Below are 19,694 nucleotides of genomic sequence, written 5' to 3' on the forward strand. Positions count from 1 at the left end.
CTTACACGTGGGATGGGGCGCCACACGTGGGGACATTTTTTCCCCCACACTTGTGGACTAGAAAAAACGTATAAAACAAACTACTCCCAGAACAAACAAACTGGGCCCTTTAGCGAAGCAGCGACAGGTTTCAGAATGGCCTTTGTCTACGAAGACCGAGAGGTAACGCTAAGAGGAGACAGGGCGAATCAAAACCTGGATTCTTGACAGAGTTGACACTTTGTCCATTGGGGCGGCTACGCCCACATTCGCGGAATGTCGAGCTAGGGATAGTATTTCCGTAAGAAGGGGGCGAACCTTCACCTGGCTCTCCGAGGATCAAGTACTATGTGTCACCTTTGGAATTTTTCTTTAAGTACATGGAAAATCGTGCTTGCGCCCGCTAGACCCATAGCAAATCCTGAAAAGGGTCGAAATCCAAAACGGTATCTGCCATATATTGATGTAGCCCTGGTACAAGAACCATGCACCTACAAGGGTTTGGGAGTATGCGACTGAAAGGAGCGCGGCTAGGCTCATCTTAGCCAGGTTTCGGGATAAATTTACCGAACTATCCGCTATCTGCTTCATCACTATACTTCTCTGATGCAATTTCTGTTTCGGATTTGCATTTTGCAAAATTAACGATATCAATTCCTGTAAAGCATAAGCTTATGCAATCCATCATTTGATTAACAATCACAGAAATATTTAAATAATTCAGATCAAGGTACAAACGCAATATAATAATAGCGAGAGAAACCCATTAGACAACTTTCATAAGTATTTTGTAACAAATCGTAGGTGGACAACGGGAGTAACTTTTTTTCTTTCATTTTATTACACATTACTTTACAATTAGAAAGCAACAAGTTAAAACTAATCGCACGCTCCGCTCCTGTCATCAGTACATCATCCCCGGATGGACGCCATTCCCGCACTGGAAGTAGACGTTGGGATTCGTACTCAAAGTTGGCTCCAACGTTGTGTAAACGTTTCCCTCCTCCGGCCGCACGAAGATGCTCCCTATACAAACAACAAAATTAGTCCAGATAAATCCAGAGGCGAAGCGCGCGAGGGAGGTTGTTAGAGTGTGCTCGTTAGCCAAACAACAAAATGGTGGAATGATTTTTGGTGCATGCAAGTCCCACATCCACCGCGTTAGATGTTAGTTGTAGAAAAGGCACTGAAAAAGGATACAAACCTGGCATAAATCGCGTTTGATAGTACCTTGGCGGATAGCATTGAAAAATTCTATTGTAACTCGGTGGAGCTGGATATAGAGTATGATCTGAAATATATACAGTGCAACCAAAAATCTATACCACACCACTACTATGTACGCATGAATGAATGAGAGGTCTTGCAAACGTTGTTAATGTGTTACTATTTTCAGACACTTCCCAAAGTAGCATCTGCTATAGAAATAGAAACTCGGGCACTAGCAGAATACAAGAGTGGCCCTAATACAGTACCTTGTGGTACTCCGATTTCCATAGGACAATGGATTTCTTAGCGTTCTTACGTTTACACGCTAGTTCTAACCTATGTACAGAGAAAATTGCGGTAGCGGACGTTTACTAAATTTGTCGTTGTTTCTCGGTCTAGGTATTTTTAACGCGATTTTATGCCATTCCACTGAAACTCCAAGTTAGAGTTCTGGGTAGCCTCTAATGATTTTACGAAACTAGCTTTTCCAGTGCCCAAGCTGGCAGTCACGTAGCCAAGGGTGGCCGATGGCACTTAATTAGTACCTAATTATGCAAGATGTTTGATTGTGTTCTGCTGACCTTGCTCTGCTAAGTTCATGGACATATCGGTGGTTCAAAACCTTTTGGTGGTTTTCTGTTTACGTTATTATTATTATTATCCCTCTCTTGTTTTGGGCCCTCAACTTGCATGCGCCCAATTACAGAGTGACCCGCATAATGCTATTTAGAGGTGCCTCTGCAGAAGGTCTTAAGTTGGTCTATACTATTCCGGTATTTACCTTACGAATTAGGAAAACTGCAGGAAAACCTAATTCGGAGTAGCAGGTAGAATGCTCGGAACTGGTCTAAGGTAATTTCCATCTCCGCCACAGATGAAAAATTCACCTCAACCCAGGTTCGAACACCCGACCTCCGGATTTATAACCTTATAAACTGCACTTTAAACATGCCACGTTGCATTTTCCTCAATACAGAGATGACCTAATCTATATCCTGAGTGTTCATTTAGAACAGATTAAACCGACCGCCAAAATTGAGGCACAGAATAATAAGGAAATGAAGAATCATAAGGAAATATGTATACTCCTTTACTAGTAGGAAGTCCTCTGCAAAGGTAGATAAACAATATTAAGCACATTGTTGCCAAGTTTGACGTATTCAGTAACATTATTGCCATAGGTTAATGAATGTAAATCTGTGATATAAATAGCGTGTTAATACATTGAGGTTTGGAGACAGCAGTGACGGAATTTCGTTTTGAAAATTTTTGTTTGTTTGAGTCTGTCATCTGATATTAAAATGTAGAAAAGTAGAGATTGAATAAAAGCAGGAAGACATATTGGTCCAATGGTGAAGGAGCGGGAACTGGATGAATGGAATTATAGAAAATAAGGGAGACAAAGAAAAAAGACGAAGAGCAGAACCAGGATGGACACACCGAGAGCGAGGGAGGGAAAAGAAGAAAGTTTTGCCAAAAGGGCCCACAGAAATTGCTATAACAGTTCTATAAGTAAAATGTTCTTCATTTAGTGTCGGAATATGGCTATTGACATATAATTCCAACAAGAAAAAAGTACCTAACCATGACAAACCACACATGATTTCCCAGTGACACGATCTTCCATTCTTCACGCACCACGGCGACCAGTAGCAAAGCGCTCAACGTTTCTAGCCATTAAATAATGCGACGTCGTCGGTACTTTCAACGTTACGGACCTTAACGTTCATTTGACCTCACATAATGCCGTTTTCCCGCTGCGTATAATTAAAATTCAATTTTTGCTCTCAGCTGCTTCAAATTGCTCCCCATAGGACGATACAAAAAATTTATAACCCACCATTTAGCAGTACCGTAAAGTTTTTTTTCGGCCCCGATTCGACCAATTAACTTCGCTTTGATTTATTTTAAGAAGCTCGGTCGTAAACTACACTTTACTAGCTGCGACAAAAAACAACGCCCAATTATTAATTCGTTAACACAAAACCGCACCATCCCACGACCAGTTCTAATTGATCCCCAGGAAAAAAGTGAAATTTGAATATATCCACCGCATTTCGTAATCGGCATCTCGTGAGAAAGTACAAACGAAGGCGTTGCAGCAACAATAATTAATTAGACTTCTTTCTCAGGCCGAATATTTCTGAAATGTAGGTAACCGCGGCGTCATAAATGGACAGATTCTTCTCTTTTTTTTTGCTTTCACTAATGAACTCGACTTTTCGGTTTACATTTTTACGACTCTTTTGCTAACTAACTGTGAAATTCGGTTATTAAAACGTGATCCGATCGAATTACCGGGGAGCACAGTTACCTACCTAAAAAAAAAACTCAAAATGGGTCAATTACTTCCATAATTTGTTTACGTTAAATTTGTCGTATTAACAGATTGCGTAATTTTCTAGTTGGTAGATGATCGATTATTTACTGCGTTCGTTTGAAACGGTGTTCTACTTCTCGTTTTTTTTAATGGTTTCACGCGTGATTTGAAATTCAAATTAGGGACCGTCGATTCGAATCGACTTGTTTTAGTCGGACCTACCTATGAATAATGTGGGAGAATGAGGTGTTAGCGGTTTTTAAACGTCTTGCAATAATTATGTCAAAATCGGATTTTTATAAACAGATCTACAGACGACAATGTTGATTCGTTTTGCAAAATCTTCCCACAAACATTTTAAATCAAAATTTTTGAATGGTGTACAAACGCCCCTGAATTCCAAATTCTTAATTTTATTGCCATCCAAAACTAAAATTTGGTGTTTCCACCCGTATCCCCATTTTTTTTTGGAAAACACAAAACGGAGCCAACGCAAATTTTTCGACAACGTCCTTCTTAAACAAATAGCAGATCATCTTTTGTCTCGGCCAAACCGGAACCGTCGAAGCAGTAAATTTCGCTGCTACCTTGGTAACAACCCATGCGTTCTAGATGCGCATGTTTATCGCTGATAATCTAACTCGCGCCTACTATCCGTACGAAGCGGTATATATGCAACGTGTATCATTTATAACTACCCTTCACACGCCACTTTCGAAATATTCACACCAATGGATGCGTTCAAAATGGCGATAATTCCTTAACAGGGCCGCCTTTAATCATGAACGAGTCGGATTCGTTCTCATGCCCCAATCAAATGCGTACAGAAGTCCAAACCGATGGTCACTTAATATTGACAATCAGTGCTTCACACGAAACCCACATGATATCACCATGAGTGATCCTGACTGGGCTGTTTTGGGCACGTAAAGCCCACTAAGACAGTATTATCGCTCGTCCGACTGTCGCCATTAAGTTTCTCGGGTCACTAACCTTGAGCATTCCTTAAAATTGTATAGTAAACGGAAGCTGAGTATATTGAAATTGCTTTCATCAAACATTCAACCCTTAGAATAGTCAGGAATTATAGTTCTACGATCTTCCACATAATCATATCTACTGTGTAGATCGTAGCCTTCTGAGAGCCGAAATGTATAGTCCTTAAAATACAATACCTAAAAGTACGCAATCTTAATAAAATTAAAAAAATTCAACATCATTCAAGTGCTCCCGTTACACCATCCATAGGTGTATAATGAAGGAGATCGGTCTAACCGACCCCAGATATTTTTTTGTGGAAGAAATTGGTGGTGAACCAATCCAGTTTATCTCTTCATTATTAACGAGCACCTAGCGAGTTTATAATTTTGTTGTGTCTGTCCGTCCGTCCGTCCGTTAGCACGATAACTCATAAACGAATGGACCGATTACGATGAAATTGTGCAGGTGGGGATTCTTTATCAAATTCGTAGATCGGAGTTCGTGAATTGGCAATGTAGCCCAAAAAATAAAGTAGGCCCTTTTGACATCTCCGTTAGTAATGAACCGAATTGCATGAAATTCAATACGCGCATAGCTTTAGCCATATAAAACACAATTCCAAAAGTTGAACCTAATCGATCAGCATTCACAGTGCCCTTTGCGCATCTCGACCATTTACAGACCGAATTGCAAACTTTCTTATTTATGAAGGTATTTAAATGAAATTTGGTACATAACCACTTGGAATAAAAGAAAATTTAACATCAGTTTCAAAATTTGGTTTTGCGCATGCACAGTTTATTTATGGAGGCATTCAAATGAAATTTCATACATATACACTTTAAATAAAAGCAAAACTAACATCAGGTTTAAAATTTAGTTTTGCACATACTATAGCCATACCCAGGAGCTCGTTTGCTATATTTGTTTAATTTATTATGCCTATATTTTACTTCACAAGTATAACCTCTTTATTCCTCTTCCGATTTAATCTCTTCCTGTTTTTTCTTCCATACCTGTATCCCTCTCTTCTTTGTCTCTTTCTCTCATACCTCAACTAGCAACTTATTGTTACGTTTTCATGCATTACATTTGGTCAAGCACCATCTATCTTGATACAAGTTTTTTTTTCTGTAAAGATTGGGATCACAGAAACACAAAACGGCAAAATTTACTGTCAGGCCTCTTTTAAAGACGTGTATTGTGTAAACTACCTTAAGCACACCATTTATTTGGCTTCAGAAGCTATAATAATAACGGGTCAGCGTAAACTGTGTTCGTTCATTTGATCTCGATCGTCTCGAGGTTAATGTTGTATTTTATTTAAATATCCGCCTTGTATTTTGTTTATTTAATTGTAAAGTTATTACGTGTTAAACGGTTAGGTTTCTTCTTTTGTAAAAATTTTATCTCCGGTCGATGCGATAAGAAATTGGTTATCGCTGCGTAGCCTAATTAATCTCAAGATACGAAAATACAGGTTTATTGTATTTGAACACGACGCAGTAATTCATTAAGGAAGGAGGCAGGAAAAAACGGAAAGAGACGAATGCAGATGGAAACGAGGCTTGTTTGGTGGTGGACATTAATTGTTCCTTTGCTTTGACGTTGAAACGTAGCCGTTTCGTTTGTTTTTGGTGTTCACCAGTCAGACGTATTTATGCGCATTGTCACGAGACAGTCAGTCTTGCCCGTTGTAAAGTTCGTTAGATAGATATTGCATTACGAGATTTAACTAATACGTCGTTATTTAAATTAATCTGAAACCGGGGAGGGTAAACCAACTTACGAACGGGCTCTGAACTTGGCTGTGAAGGAAGGGGGGTACGCACCATAGGCCTTAGGTGTGTCTAAGTGCTGACTGGTCGGGCACCCCTTATGAATAGGCGATTATTTATCGCAAAAGGAAGCCTTTCTAATATAGTTAGTTAATGGGAGTTTATCCACCATCAAAGAGCAAATTTTACGTCGAACGCAGAAGTGCAATTGTGGTGTTTTGTGTTAGTTTCTTCTTCTTTAAAATGCAAGAACACTAAGATTTGTTGTCGGAAGTTTGTCAGAATAGGAGATTTACTGGAACATGCCATGAGACCTTCTTGGATCACCGCCTGTACCTGAACCTGAAAGAAGCACAAGAAGGTGTATCCACAATTTATTGTCGTTTCATGTTTTCGTGGTTCAAATAACCCTTTTAGAAAATGCATTCAGACCACAGAAAGACTGTACGGTGCTCTCCAGATTCGAGTTTCTGCATAAAAGAAAGCCGATTGGAAAATCGCAATTCCGCAAAGCGTTCAAAATTAGATGAAATTTACTTTCGCACTGAGCCATTACAATTGCAGAAGAAGAAACTATAGCATTTGTTTAATTAAAAGCTTGATTATTGTTTAAACATTTGCATATGCCAATTTACGAGGTTTCTACGCGAAATTGCTAAAATTCCTTTTGTGAGACGCTAAAAATCCTCAAAAAAATGTCTTTCGCAATTACAACTCTCACTTAACAGTGACTCGTTGTTTTCCTCGTGTCGATTCATATTCTTTTCCTTTTTGTAATGAATCCGTGTAAGCACCATCGAATCTACCATCTGTTACACCAAACCGTTCTCGAGCCACATATACGAAAGCGAATTATTCCCAACGCACCTGCTATTTATTTATATCGCTATTAACAATTAAATTGAAAGTTCCTCTACGTATCCAGCAGAAATTAAAAATTCTATTCATAGTTCACGTCACAGTTCTGTTATTAATGGATTAATTATAAAATCGCGATGTCAATTTCGTACGGGTTGCGTAATCACAAAAACTTGACTGATGTTCCTTAGAAATGGAGAATGACTTCTAAAACGTGTTCACGCTGGGCATTCTTTTAAGGTTTTCAATCATGTTTAAATGGTGTATAAATTTGGCATAAACAGATTGATTGACTGTTGGATAAAGGAAAAAAAGTAGCTTTTTGTTGAAAGTAAATGGTTTCGGAAGGTTACGCGAGGTAGGTGGGATATGAAAAAATTCAAGGTGCAAGTCAGGGACCGTTTGTAATTATCGAGTATTTTCATTTTGCCCTTTGTGCTTTTATTGCATCCGTTATTAGTAATTAATCTATCCATTCCGAATTATTCTGCGATGATTACTCTTCTTCTTTGAACCGCCATTTTGTAATACCATGGGTGTTGCAATCTTCATTCTTCTTTGCACACTTTTTAGAAAATACGCAATGTAAATGGAGAAGATGAGAAAAGAATAGAAAGTAAGTTTAGATATTAATAGAAGAATGAAAAATTGGAAAAGGCGAACAATGTAGGAGATAAGGGAGAACCTCGTGGTTTCCAGCCTCATGTTTAAGAAGAAATTCAAATTCGTGATAGTCAAATTCTGGAGGATGGATTCAAGCCATGGCTTTAGAATTGAATTCGATTGTGGATCATCGGGGATCCAGTAATCAGCAGTCGGGTTATACTCAAAAACGGCACGCTGAAAAGAAAAAGAGCCAGAATAGTGGTTAGAGGATTTTTTCAGGGTCTCGGACGTCGATAGACATTTGCACCAGTGGCGCAAGATAATTCCATACGTGACTAAATGGAGTACTAGAAGAGGATATCTTCATGAACGTTTCAGAATACATTGGAGAAACTTATACAGAGAGAGAGAGTGTGTAATTGGATATAAAGGCCGATCCCGTTACTTGTATTTTACCCCGCCATACCCGCAATGGGTGTAACATTCTTATCTCACTACTAAAAGACCTATATAACCGCAACATTCTCAATAAAGGACGGGCAATTGTCTGCAGACCTGTGTTAGTTTATGGAAAATCGACATTTTCGTCAAAACGAGAATCATGGAGGACCCTCTATAAGGGTTTGGGATGGCGGCTCCTCTCGCTTCCTCGTACTCTCCCATCACCCTTGTTCTCCGGTGTTCCTTCTCTTCATCTACCTCCCCTATCATGTTTACTACCCTCAGCACGCTGTTGTAGTGGTTCCGGACATTGTTACTCCCTAGTCTGTAGAGCTATGTAGCAGCAGCCTGTGGTCCCCGTTATTTCTCTCTGTTCTGAGAGGTTCCACCCTGTATATACGACTTACGACGATACATACACTTTTGAGAGTTGGCAACCATGCAATTTCTAGCTGGGAAAAAGCTACCTGCGCCACCTACAAAGCACGAACGGGGGTCGTGAACGCGTCGCTCCATAAATGTTTGTTGTTATTTTGTATTATTTAATGCAGGTAGTAATTCTTGCATTTCTTTATATCGTATTTGTGTGCTGTATGCCGCATTTTATATTTTTTGGGTGTTTCAATCTTTGTTTTTGAAATTTACTTGGTTTAACCGTAATGCAGAATGACATGTTAAATACCGTTATGCTATTGTTTGTAATTGTTTACGTTTTTGGTGTAATGCTTGCTTAATTTATGTTGATTGATGTTGATTACTTGGTCTTGTCCGTGAAGTAACATTCATATAAGTCTTAATCACTTTATTTTAATATGTGAAAATTACCGATTCGTTTGATGTATGTACTGACTTGCTGTTTTGTAACTAACAATTTTTTCCGTCAATGAAGCAGTCACGGGGGTGGTAAAAACTGTAGTCAAAATTGAGCTACGACACTTAATTCCGTGATTGTCTTCGACATTCAACTGTAGGCTCGAAGCCCCGAAACCAGGGGCGGGCTACCCATCTTGCTGGAGCGGGATTACATTACATCAGTTTAGATTCTATGTGCGATAAATGAGTGGCGATTCAATAATTTCCACATATCTTGTTTTTAGTTAAATTTGCCTACAAGGCCATGTAATTTTCCATCTTGCTTTTAACAAAAGGACTTTATTGCACCAAAGATGAGTCACATCCTGTACTCTTAACCCTTTCTAAGAATTTAGGTACCTGCTACTACCTGACCCATTGTTCCCAAAAACTTGCTTTTAACCTTGAGTGTAACCAACATTGTGTATATGCATTTACTACGAATCGTTTTGGATTTGGTTTTTTGTCCATAATATTTGATTGAGGGGTCCAATCGAAAAAGTACGAATCGTTTTCGATTCTACGCACCAAAATTAATAAGAAAAAGTGTTTTCCCGAGAAATTTTGGAGTAGTCGATTTTTGGTAAAAAACGAAGGTAATACACTTGCTTTTTTTTGGCCGTAAAAAAAATTGTCCGAGATCGACCGGGAAAAAACATTTTCTTATAGAGTTTGGCCCGTAGAATCCATAATTTCAAGCAGTTCCAAGATTGGACTACTGGATCAAAAGTTACAGCCCTTTGAACTTTTTGTATATATATATTGGTTTTTTGTCTATAATTTTTGATTGAGGGGTCCAATCGAAAAAGTACCAATCGTTTTGGAGTCTACGCACCAAAATTAATAAGAAAAAGTGATTTCCCGAGAAATTTTGGAGTAGTCGATTTTTGGTAAAAGACGAAGGTAATACACTTGCTTTTTTTTTGGCCGTAAAAAAAAATTGTCTGAGATCGACCGGGAAAAAACATTTTCTTATAGAGTTTGGCCCGTAGAATCCATAATTTCAAACAGTTCCAAGATTGGACTACTAGATCAAAAGTTACAGCGCTTTGAATTTTTTGTATATATATATATAATTTATTTCAACCACGAATGTGGTGTAACTGTCACACAATAACAACATAAATAAAAAACACAATAGTACAATAAATAATATAAATATATCTATAAAAAAGAAATGTAAATAAGTGTATATATTAAAATTTTTTTTTTCATATGACTAATATTTTTTGATATTAGCAAAGAAATCATCCAGTGTGTATAGCACCATCGACTGAAGAATTTTTCTAATTTGGTTTTTAAAAGGAGCCAACATTGTAATACCATGTGCCGGAAGGACATTATAGAATCTCACCCCCATCTGTAGGTAGGATGAGTTATGCACCTTATTTTTTTATCTCATTATAGAAAAGTTATTTTTTGTTCTCGTATTATATGAGTGGTTATCACAATTTAATAATAATAATTTTTTGTTTTTGAACACGAAACATAAACATTCAAACACATATAATGAATAGACCGTTGCAATCTGAAAGTTTTTAAAATACGGTTTGCAGGATTACCGTTTCTGTAGCGAAAACATTACCCTGATTGCCTTTTTGAACCTTAAATATGCTAGCAATTCTATGACTAGTAGCATTTCCACATAATGATACGGTATCGCACCTTACTTTCAAATTTTGAATAGTAGATTTGCAAAAGGGTTTTATGGTTACATAAATTTTTACAATGGGTCAATGCGAAAATGTATGAATGTAATTTTGCTCTCAGATGGTCAATGTGATCTTTCCAACAATTCTGTATCTATAATAACTCCTAAGAAGGTACAGAATTGACATCTTTCTAACTGAACTGACTGGTAACGCAATGGAGCGATATCAAAACCCATATTTTTCTTATAAAGAAGAATTTTTGTTTTTTCCAAAGTTCACCAATTAATAAGAGTACGTTTTAAATTAATTTCTAACTCTTCTTCAACACAAGCCACACTAACAGTAGTGTCATCTGCATATGTGGTGAAGCAGTTAAATAGTTCATTCATAAAAATTATAAATAATATAGGACCAAGGATAGATCCTTGGGGTACTCCATACTTAATTGGTTTTAACTCGGATGCAACTTCAATAATTTGTCCCGAGGAAGAAATTTGCTCAACTGCAACATAATTCGTTGTTGGTATAATGGTCATATCGGGGTCCTAAATAAATACGTTCCCTATCAATTGTGGCTACTTAGCTTTTCGCGCTGTTGTCCTGTTGATTTGGTTTCTACACTGTTTTGCCACAATTTAATTAAGACTTCGCGTTTATTCATTTGTGTCTTGATAAAGACAAATTCCACTTGGGCTGGGTGTAAGCCCGATTTAAGCGCGGATCCTCCTCACGTTCAAAATTCTTTACAATAGTAGGTAAAGTAAATACAGAACTCGCCAGGCACAACCGCTCTCATTGCCGGTCCAGAAGTTTACAAAAAGTAATTTGTATTATTTTAAATAATTCTGCGTGTCTCAAGATTACTTCAACTGCTTAACTTGAAGGTTAGGACTTTCGCCATCGGATAGTTTGCGTGAACCTCTAAAAAGCCGAAGCGTACAGAGAAAATGTCTTAAAAAACGGCTACCAAACAGAACCCATCAAAACTTTACGAGCGCTTGGAGAGAGAGGCAAATAATTACATTTTACTTTGCAATAAAGTACCGCGCTCATTACGGCGTGAAATTTTGCATTTATTCCACAGAGGCAAACTGTGAGATGACGAATGGTGACCTATTTCATTACCTCTTGATTCCCATACGAAAAAAAATTGATTATTAATGAAGGCGTTCGGTACACGGTCGCGTTGGTACCTACACTAACAAAGGCAATGTTCTAAGAAGTAACTGTAATTGTAAGAATGACACAAGCCGTCATGTAAATGAGAGTTGATGTATTGTATTGTATAACCTATCGGGTTGTTGACTTTTTTCTCAAGGGTAACGCCAACCTCAAAAGAGAAGAAATACCTACACACTCTTCTTAAGGTTTCATTTTTCATAAGCGAAATTTACATTGATGGACATTAAGAGAGAACAAAAAAAAACGAAGATGTTGTCCGTTAATTTTAAGAGATCGACGAACCGGTATATAAAATATGGTTCTGCTTTTGCGACAACGAAATTGCTTTTACACGACGATAAGTCAGTCAGTTCCATTAGCTCAAGCCCAAAATCGACTGTCAATCATATTCCAAAAAAAAAGATTACAGTGACGTTATCTTCGAAAAGGTGAATAATCGCATTAGATGTTCAATACGACGGGGGCAGAAGACGAGGAGATAATTGCAGTCGCAGGAAGGAAACGCTACGCTCCACATAATTACCACTCGTATCTTAATTAGCCACTTTGAGGAAAAACCGTTCCAAAACGTTTTGTTTTAGTATTTACGATAGATGTCGCTCGTAAATTATGATAATGTATTTAAAACGGTGTCCCACATTCATCAGCGGGTCTAAGTCGTAATAAAACGCGCGATTGAGTCATAAAGAGAAATTAATCCATTAGCAACTTTTTATCGGTTTAGAAAATGCCAATAATTCGACGTTTTTTTTTCTGCGATAATTGAGTGTCAATGAGACCTTGGGGAACTCATGAGAGCGCCATCATTTATTAATTGCGTTTACGCCTTACATTTTAGCACAAAGATCAAGCGGATCTGGACTTCTGTAAGGATGTTCATTGTTGCTTCGTTCCAGCTTGAAGATGTCAGAGATGCGCCAATTTGGGACGCTAATTCTCTACCCCTTGTTTTGCAATCTTTTTTATTTCAACCATTTGGGTTCAGGTCAGAGCTGGGCAGTATTCGATTTTGTAAATACTGTTTAGTATTCAAATCCTTTAAAGTATTCAAATACTTTACTTCGCATAGTATTTGAATACTTAACCTTCCTTTTTTTACCAAAAATCGACTACTCCAAAATTTCTCGGGAAAACACTTTTTCTTATTAATTTTGGTGCGTAGAATCCAAAACAATTCGTACTTTTTCGATCAGACTTCTCAATCAAAAGTTATAGACTAGAAACCAATTTCGAAAGAAAATTCAAAGGGCTGTAACTTTTGAACTAGTAGCCCAATCTTGGAACTGTTTGAAATTATGGATTCTACAGGCCACATTCTATAAGAACATTTACCGGTCGATTTGAGACAATTTTTTTTCGGGCCTCAGAAAAAGGCAGTGTATAACCTTCCATTTTTTCCAAAAATCGACTGCACCAAATTTTCTCCGGAAAACACTTTTTCTTATTAATTTTGGTGTATTTGAGTGACAAGTATTCGAATACTTTTCAAAGTAAGATAATGAAATCCTTTCACAGTATTCGAATACTTTTTATAGTATACGAATACCTTTCATAGTATTAGAATACTTTTGAAAGTATTCGAATACATTCTAAAGTATTTGAATACTTATTTTTTTAAGTATTTGAATACTTTTCAATGTATCTGTATCTAGTATTCGCTTGTGCTGGACGTAAAAGTATTTAGTATTCAAATACCTTTGATTTGTGTAAAGTATTTACTATTTAGTATTCAAATACTTTCTGAAAGTATTCTGCCCAGCTCTAGTTCAGGTGGACCTTATGCTTTCAAGCTTCCCTTTTCATAACTTTAACCTTATATGGCAAGCAAGCAAGCTTGGACGTTTTCCAAAACTGATGCATTTCCAAAGAAACGTACACTTAGCGCTACCATAATGAGCTCACTTCCTAATAAAATGCTGCAATCCTATCCCTACGCCCGCTATCTAGCCACCAAAAACAATTAAAACAAAAGCTCATAGAAAACCCCTTCGCAAAAATGACACATATTTCGTTGACTCCAATCATCCAGATAAATTCTTTACATTATCACGACCAAATTTGTTTGGAAAGACACTGGAAAACTGTGTCTTTTCATATTTCTGCGGGAAAACATTGAAAAAATTGAAATCGATAATAAAAGCTTCCGTTACAAAGGGAGTGGGTGATTATGGGATTCATTTAAAGAGTGGTCCTTTTACCAAATTTTCTATAAAATCATTTATCATTCTCCGTTAAAATTAGAGCTCAAAAACATGGTCTAATATTAGGGGAAAATTTGTAGAGATGAGAAGATGACTACAGGATAGAAAATCAATACAAAAAAGTGCAAGAGGGAGAAGTAATTATCAGAAAAAAGAGGTTGGAAATTTGGAGGGGGATAGGGACGGGGAATTCACAACATGGGAAGAAGCGGGAGGTTGGTAATTGATTACACATTAGTAAATGAAAAAATACTGGATCAGATAGATGAATTTAAGATAGAAACAAGGATAGAATCGGATCACCAATCCAAGGAATTGAATCTAAAAGAGAAGATAAGAAGATCAAGGAATGAAAAGACGCACAGACGATGACAGTTATCTTATGGACAAGCGACAAGTAAGAGTTGTATATAGGGAGACTAGAGCAACAAGGAGCGAGTACAGAGGGGGAGTGGGGTTATATAAAGAAAAGTATTAAAAAAGCAATGACGTCGAAATAACTAACAGAAGGAGAGGGGAGAGAAAGCAGAAAGGAGCTGTGGGACAAAGAGTGCACAGAAAAGAAAAGGAGATCTAGAGAAATGATGAAGAAAGAAAGAAGAGGGAAAATGGGTGAAAGAACAGAAAAAAGTACAAAAGAATATAAATATCCGATCACGATATGGAGTCGAGGAGGAGACTTGTTGGTAGAAATGAATTTCGTCACCTGCGGCCCTCCCTATTTTGAAAAATTTTGCTTGGCACCATTAAAGGGATGCCATGCCTCCCCCCCCCCCCCCCCTTGAGACAGCGAAATTTTATGGCTGCCTGGCACACCTTCAAGGTATAGGGTACATATACTAAAAAATTCGAAGACTCTAGGACCATTCCCCTAAAAGTAGTTCAAAATCGCACAAGTGGACGACCGGAAAGGCGGACGAACCGACGAACAAAACGCAAACAATAGCACTTTTTTTAATTCTTAAAAAATGCGCTAATGAGATGGAGAAACAGAAAGAATACGAAGAACAAATTAAGGAAATAAAACAGAAAAGGATTTTTGGAAGATGATAAACAGAGGAAAAAACAAAAATATAACAAGTGGGAGGGAGAAGCAGCAATTAAAAAAATTGAAGAAAGGGAAAACAGCAGGGAGAGACGTGATAGATAATGAAGAAGATAGGGTCAAGGAAAGAATGAGAAATCTAGTCAACATGGTATGAAAAGGAGGGGGTTTACTCGAAGAATGGAAACAAGTGGTAATTGTGCGAATCTTCAAAAGAGAGAACAAGGATTCTGTGGAAAATTATAGGGGAATTATTGTAAGGACTACGGCGTATAGAATCTATGCAATGATACTGAACGAAAGACTGGAAGTGAAGAGGATGTACGAGGAAACACAAATAGAATGGGAAGGGAAAAGTATGGAAGTTCCCAACGGGGGAACGAGAAATGAAGATAAGAAGAAGAAAATGTAGAATATACGGAGAGGAAGAAGAGGAACAGATGTTATGGAACGTACGGAGGTGGAAATGCCAGTAGTAAGAGTGAGGGGGGATTTTGTTACGTGGTAAATGTGATATTACACTACTGTTGAACATTAACCCTCTGTCTTAATTCAGTTTCTGTTCCCGTGGGAATTTCAGGAAGCGCTTTAGCGTATACCTTAACGCCTTCAAAGAAATTCTAAATGTCAAGGCTTTATCTTGCATAGTGCTCCTCTAAAATCCCTGAGGAATGTAGGTTACATACCTTCAGCTTATCAAGTAACAAAATCTAACGTGACATCCATAAGAAATAAGAATGTTGATGTCATTTACTCGACAGTCAAAAGTCATAAAATTCATCGCAACCGAGGATTACTATACATACAGGTCTGAATATAATCATAAAATTCGTAATTTTAAAACCAAAGGGAACATTAACCTTAAAGAGCAATTGAAGGGTTGCTTACTGATCATTTATACATAATCGATTAACGAAGTACAAATATTTGCTGTACTACAATAATTACAACCCCCGCAATCGAGGATTACTATACATATAGGTCTGAATATAATCATAAAATTCGTAATTTTAAAACCAAAGGGAACTTTAACCTTAAAGAGCAATTGAAGGGTTGCTTAGGGATCATTTATACATAATCGATTAACGAAGTACAAATATTTGCTGTACTACAATAATTACAACCCCCGCAATCGAGGATTACTATACATATAGGTCTGAATATAATCATAAAATTCGTAATTTTTAAACCAAAGGGAACTTTAACCTTAAAGAGCAATTGAAGGGTTGCTTACTGATCATTTATACATAATCGATTAACGAAGTACAAATATTTGCTGTACTACAATAATTACAACCCCCGCAATCGAGGATTACTATACATATAGGTCTGAATATAATCATAAAATTCGTAATTTTAAAACCAAAGGGAACTTTAACCTTAAAGAGCAATTGAAGGGTTGCTTACTGATCATTTATACATAATCGATTAACGAAGTACAAATATTTGCTGTACTACAATAATTACAACCCCCGCAATCGAGGATTACTATACATATAGGTCTGAATATAATCATAAAATTCGTAATTTTAAAACCAAAGGGAACTTTAACCTTAAAGAGCAATTGAAGGGTTGCTTAGGGATCATTTATACATAATCGATTAACGAAGTACAAATATTTGCTGTACTACAATAATTACAACCCCCGCAATCGAGGATTACTATACATATAGGTCTGAATATAATCATAAAATTCGTAATTTTAAAACCAAAGGGAACTTTAACCTTAAAGAGCAATTGAAGGGTTGCTTATTGATCATTTATACATAATCGATTAACGAAGTACAAATATTTGCTGTACTACAATAATTACAACCCCCGCAATCGAAGATTACTATACATATAGATCTGAATATAATCATAAAATTCGTAATTTTTAAACCAAAGGGAACTTTAACCTTAAAAAGCAATTGAAGGGTTGCTTAGGGATAATGTATACTTAATCGATTAACGAAGTAAAATATTTGCTGTACTACAATAATTACAACCCCCGCAATCGAGGATTACTATACATATAGGTCTGAATAATAAAACCAAAGGGAACTTTAACCTTAAAGAGCAATTGAAGGGTTGCTTAGGGATCATTTATACATAATCGATTAACGAAGTACAAATATTTGCTGTACTACAATAATTACAACCCCCTCAATCGAGGATTACTATACATATAGGTCTGAATATAATCATAAAATTCGTAATTTTAAAACCAAAGGGAACTTTAACCTTAAAGAGCAATTGAAGGGTTGCTTACTGATCATTTATACATAATCGATTAACGAAGTACAAATATTTGCTGTACTACAATAAATAATATCATAAAATTTTATTTTAGCACCATCACAAAGCTGAGAAAAAATCACTTAGTCACTTGATACAGTATTGTATTCTGTTCTGAAATTTATTTTATTTCGTGCGCCGCGTTCCATTTTTATTTAGAATGACAGATGTCATTGGAATGCGCAATGATTTGTTTGATTTGCCGTTAAAGTGATCACTTTATCTACTTTTACGGTTAAAAAGACACAGATTAAGCTGAATAATGTCGGTCCAAGACTAAACCCCTGCGGTACTCCGCAGTTTTTTACGTTTGTGAAATCAATTTCGTTTGCAAAAACCTCTCTGTACAATTAGTGCGTAAAATTAAAGAGTAGCCATACCTGCTCCACTCAGCGTCGCAACCGTTGGACGTTTCGTCGTTTCGGCCGCGTACTTCACTGGTTTGAAATGGAAAAACGAAGGGGAATATCCCGATCCTTGTCGGCTGAGTGAACTAAATCTGTCCTCGCGATCCTCTATGTACAGACCCTCCTTACCCATCGCCGCCAGCTGGCGACCTTTCGGCATGAACATGATGAGGAATATCATGGCCGTCGATATAATTAGTCCAAAGGCAACACAGGCGTCCTTATGTCTATCACTTACAATAAATCCGCTCAGCACCCAAATGAGCCACGTTGGGATGCTGCAACCTATCGATACGGCTATGTAGGTAGCCTCCCTGTAATTGTCTCTAATGCTACGGGATTTGAACGCCAAAACTGACACAAACACTAGGAGGAACACAATGTATATAAGGGAGAAAAGCATGTCCGCGAACGACGTTCGGCACAACGGCACAGTCACGGCATTGTTTATGTCTTCGGCTGTGACCAAGAGCTGGTGCTTGCTCTGGGAGACATTCTCCAAGGCAATGTTGTCGACTAGCGGCGGGTTTGTTAACAACCATTGCGCTCCAATGGCAACCTGAATTAAAACTGCGAAAAGTAGGAGAAGCCCTTGGTACGGCGCCGGTAGGTAGACTCCACTATTTAGGCTGATTAAAAAGACGCACTTCACCAGAAGGGAGGCAAATACAAGTGCGTACGAAACGCCGGTACCAAACCGAACGATTGCACAAGTGGCTTGTGTAGGGGTCAGTGCGATTACTCCCCCAAGACCGGCGCCGGAAAATAGGCCCAAGAGCAGCATCTGCCCGAGAAAAAGGTGCCTCCTGCTTGGTATCGTTTGGCACGCTTTGCATAGCACGAACACTTCAAATCCCGCGATGAGCAGCATCGTCAAGGTGGATAGCGCCAAAACTGGTATGACCCAAACCTCACTGCGAAACAACCCGTAAATTCGCACACTTTCATCGGGACAATCCGTGCACCCTATTTTCTGGACTGGGCCCGGCGTCGTGGTGGTGGTGGTAGTCGTGGTGCTCGGTACCAAAAAGAACTCGGTGCTCATCTGCAAACGGCGCTCCAAGGCGAAGGTACTGTTATCACCCTTGCCTATCATAAACACATTTGCATTCTGCACGGGCGGACCTCTATCCCAGTGACTGCTCAAATTAAACTGTACTCGTCTCTCCGCCGAAGACGCGACCGTCAGCAGCACCACGGTGCACACCAGCACAGTTCGAGCCATACTGACCCGGCCGCGGACGTGTTGTACTTGTCGTCGCCGTCTTTTACCACTAACAAACGATTTATTCTCGTCGCTTCCTCCAGGTAGCCGAAGAAAGAGAGGGAAACTTTTCGACGTCGGACTCCTTAATTACACATCTAAGAGGGTCGATGCGAAAATGATAGCCTCGCAAATCGCTCGAATTAAATGGGCGCGACGACGCGGGTCGCCCGCACAGAGGAATCTTAAAAAAAAGAAGTTTCGGCAAAACTGGTTTCTGCCTTTTTATCAGCGGGAGCTATCTGACAGCTTTTTCGAACGAAGGCTAAACGCATTTAATACAGTCTACTCGTTTTATTTTAAGCTGAAAAAAGGCGAAACTCGCTCGCAGACCGAGATGGTGAGAGAGAGAGAAAGAAGCGAACGCGGCTCTCTCTTTCTTTATGTAACAATTTCGTCTATTACAATCGATTACCTCGACAATTATCCATTGTCGACGCTTGTCGATTCTATTAATAGTAAAACGTGATCGTCTTCGATCGGGAATCTTTTCATTTAACAAACCGCACAGACCACAAGATACACTACAATGGATTAAAGTGCATTAAAGTCGTTGTCCACTGGCTCCCAAAACCGGGGCCAAATTTTTGCTTTTTAGTGAAAATGACGAGGGACAAGTAAAGCCAGTATAAATAACACAGA

General features: G+C 38.1%; 1 protein-coding gene across 2 annotated transcripts; it reads right to left on the reverse strand.

Moving 5' to 3' along the window:
• Positions 1-813: 813 nt before the first annotated feature.
• Positions 814-19,292, reverse strand: LOC116181422 (metabotropic glutamate receptor 1). 2 transcript variants are annotated; one of them, XM_031501789.1, is made up of 3 exons: positions 17,762-19,292; positions 1,184-1,270; positions 814-1,005 (listed from the first exon to the last, which is right to left on the reverse strand). In XM_031501789.1, the coding sequence occupies exons 1-3, from the start codon at positions 19,011-19,013 to the stop codon at positions 884-886; spliced, it is 1,461 nt and encodes a 486-aa protein (XP_031357649.1). In that variant the 5' UTR covers positions 19,014-19,292; the 3' UTR covers positions 814-883. The 2 variants fall into 2 exon arrangements, with proteins under 2 accessions (XP_031357649.1, XP_031357650.1); XM_031501790.1 differs by lacking the exon at positions 1,184-1,270 and having other exon boundaries at positions 815-1,005; positions 17,762-19,291.
• Between the last annotated feature and the right edge of the window lie 402 nt (positions 19,293-19,694).

The sequence above is a fragment of the Photinus pyralis genome, unplaced genomic scaffold (assembly GCF_008802855.1).
Source record: "Photinus pyralis isolate 1611_PpyrPB1 unplaced genomic scaffold, Ppyr1.3 Ppyr1.4_LG9, whole genome shotgun sequence".
Classification (NCBI taxonomy): domain Eukaryota; kingdom Metazoa; phylum Arthropoda; class Insecta; order Coleoptera; family Lampyridae; genus Photinus; species Photinus pyralis.

Coding starts and splice junctions, on each gene's coding strand:
- LOC116181422 (XM_031501789.1), bottom strand. CDS start 19,013: ATGGCTCGAACTGTGCTGGTGTGCACCGTGGTGCTGCTGACGGTCGCG. Junction 1,271..17,761: donor TGCGACGCTGAGTGGAGCAG/GTATGGCTACTC, acceptor TATATATTTCAG/ATCATACTCTATATCCAGCT. Junction 1,006..1,183: donor TCAAACGCGATTTATGCCAG/GTTTGTATCCTT, acceptor TTGTTTGTATAG/GGAGCATCTTCGTGCGGCCG.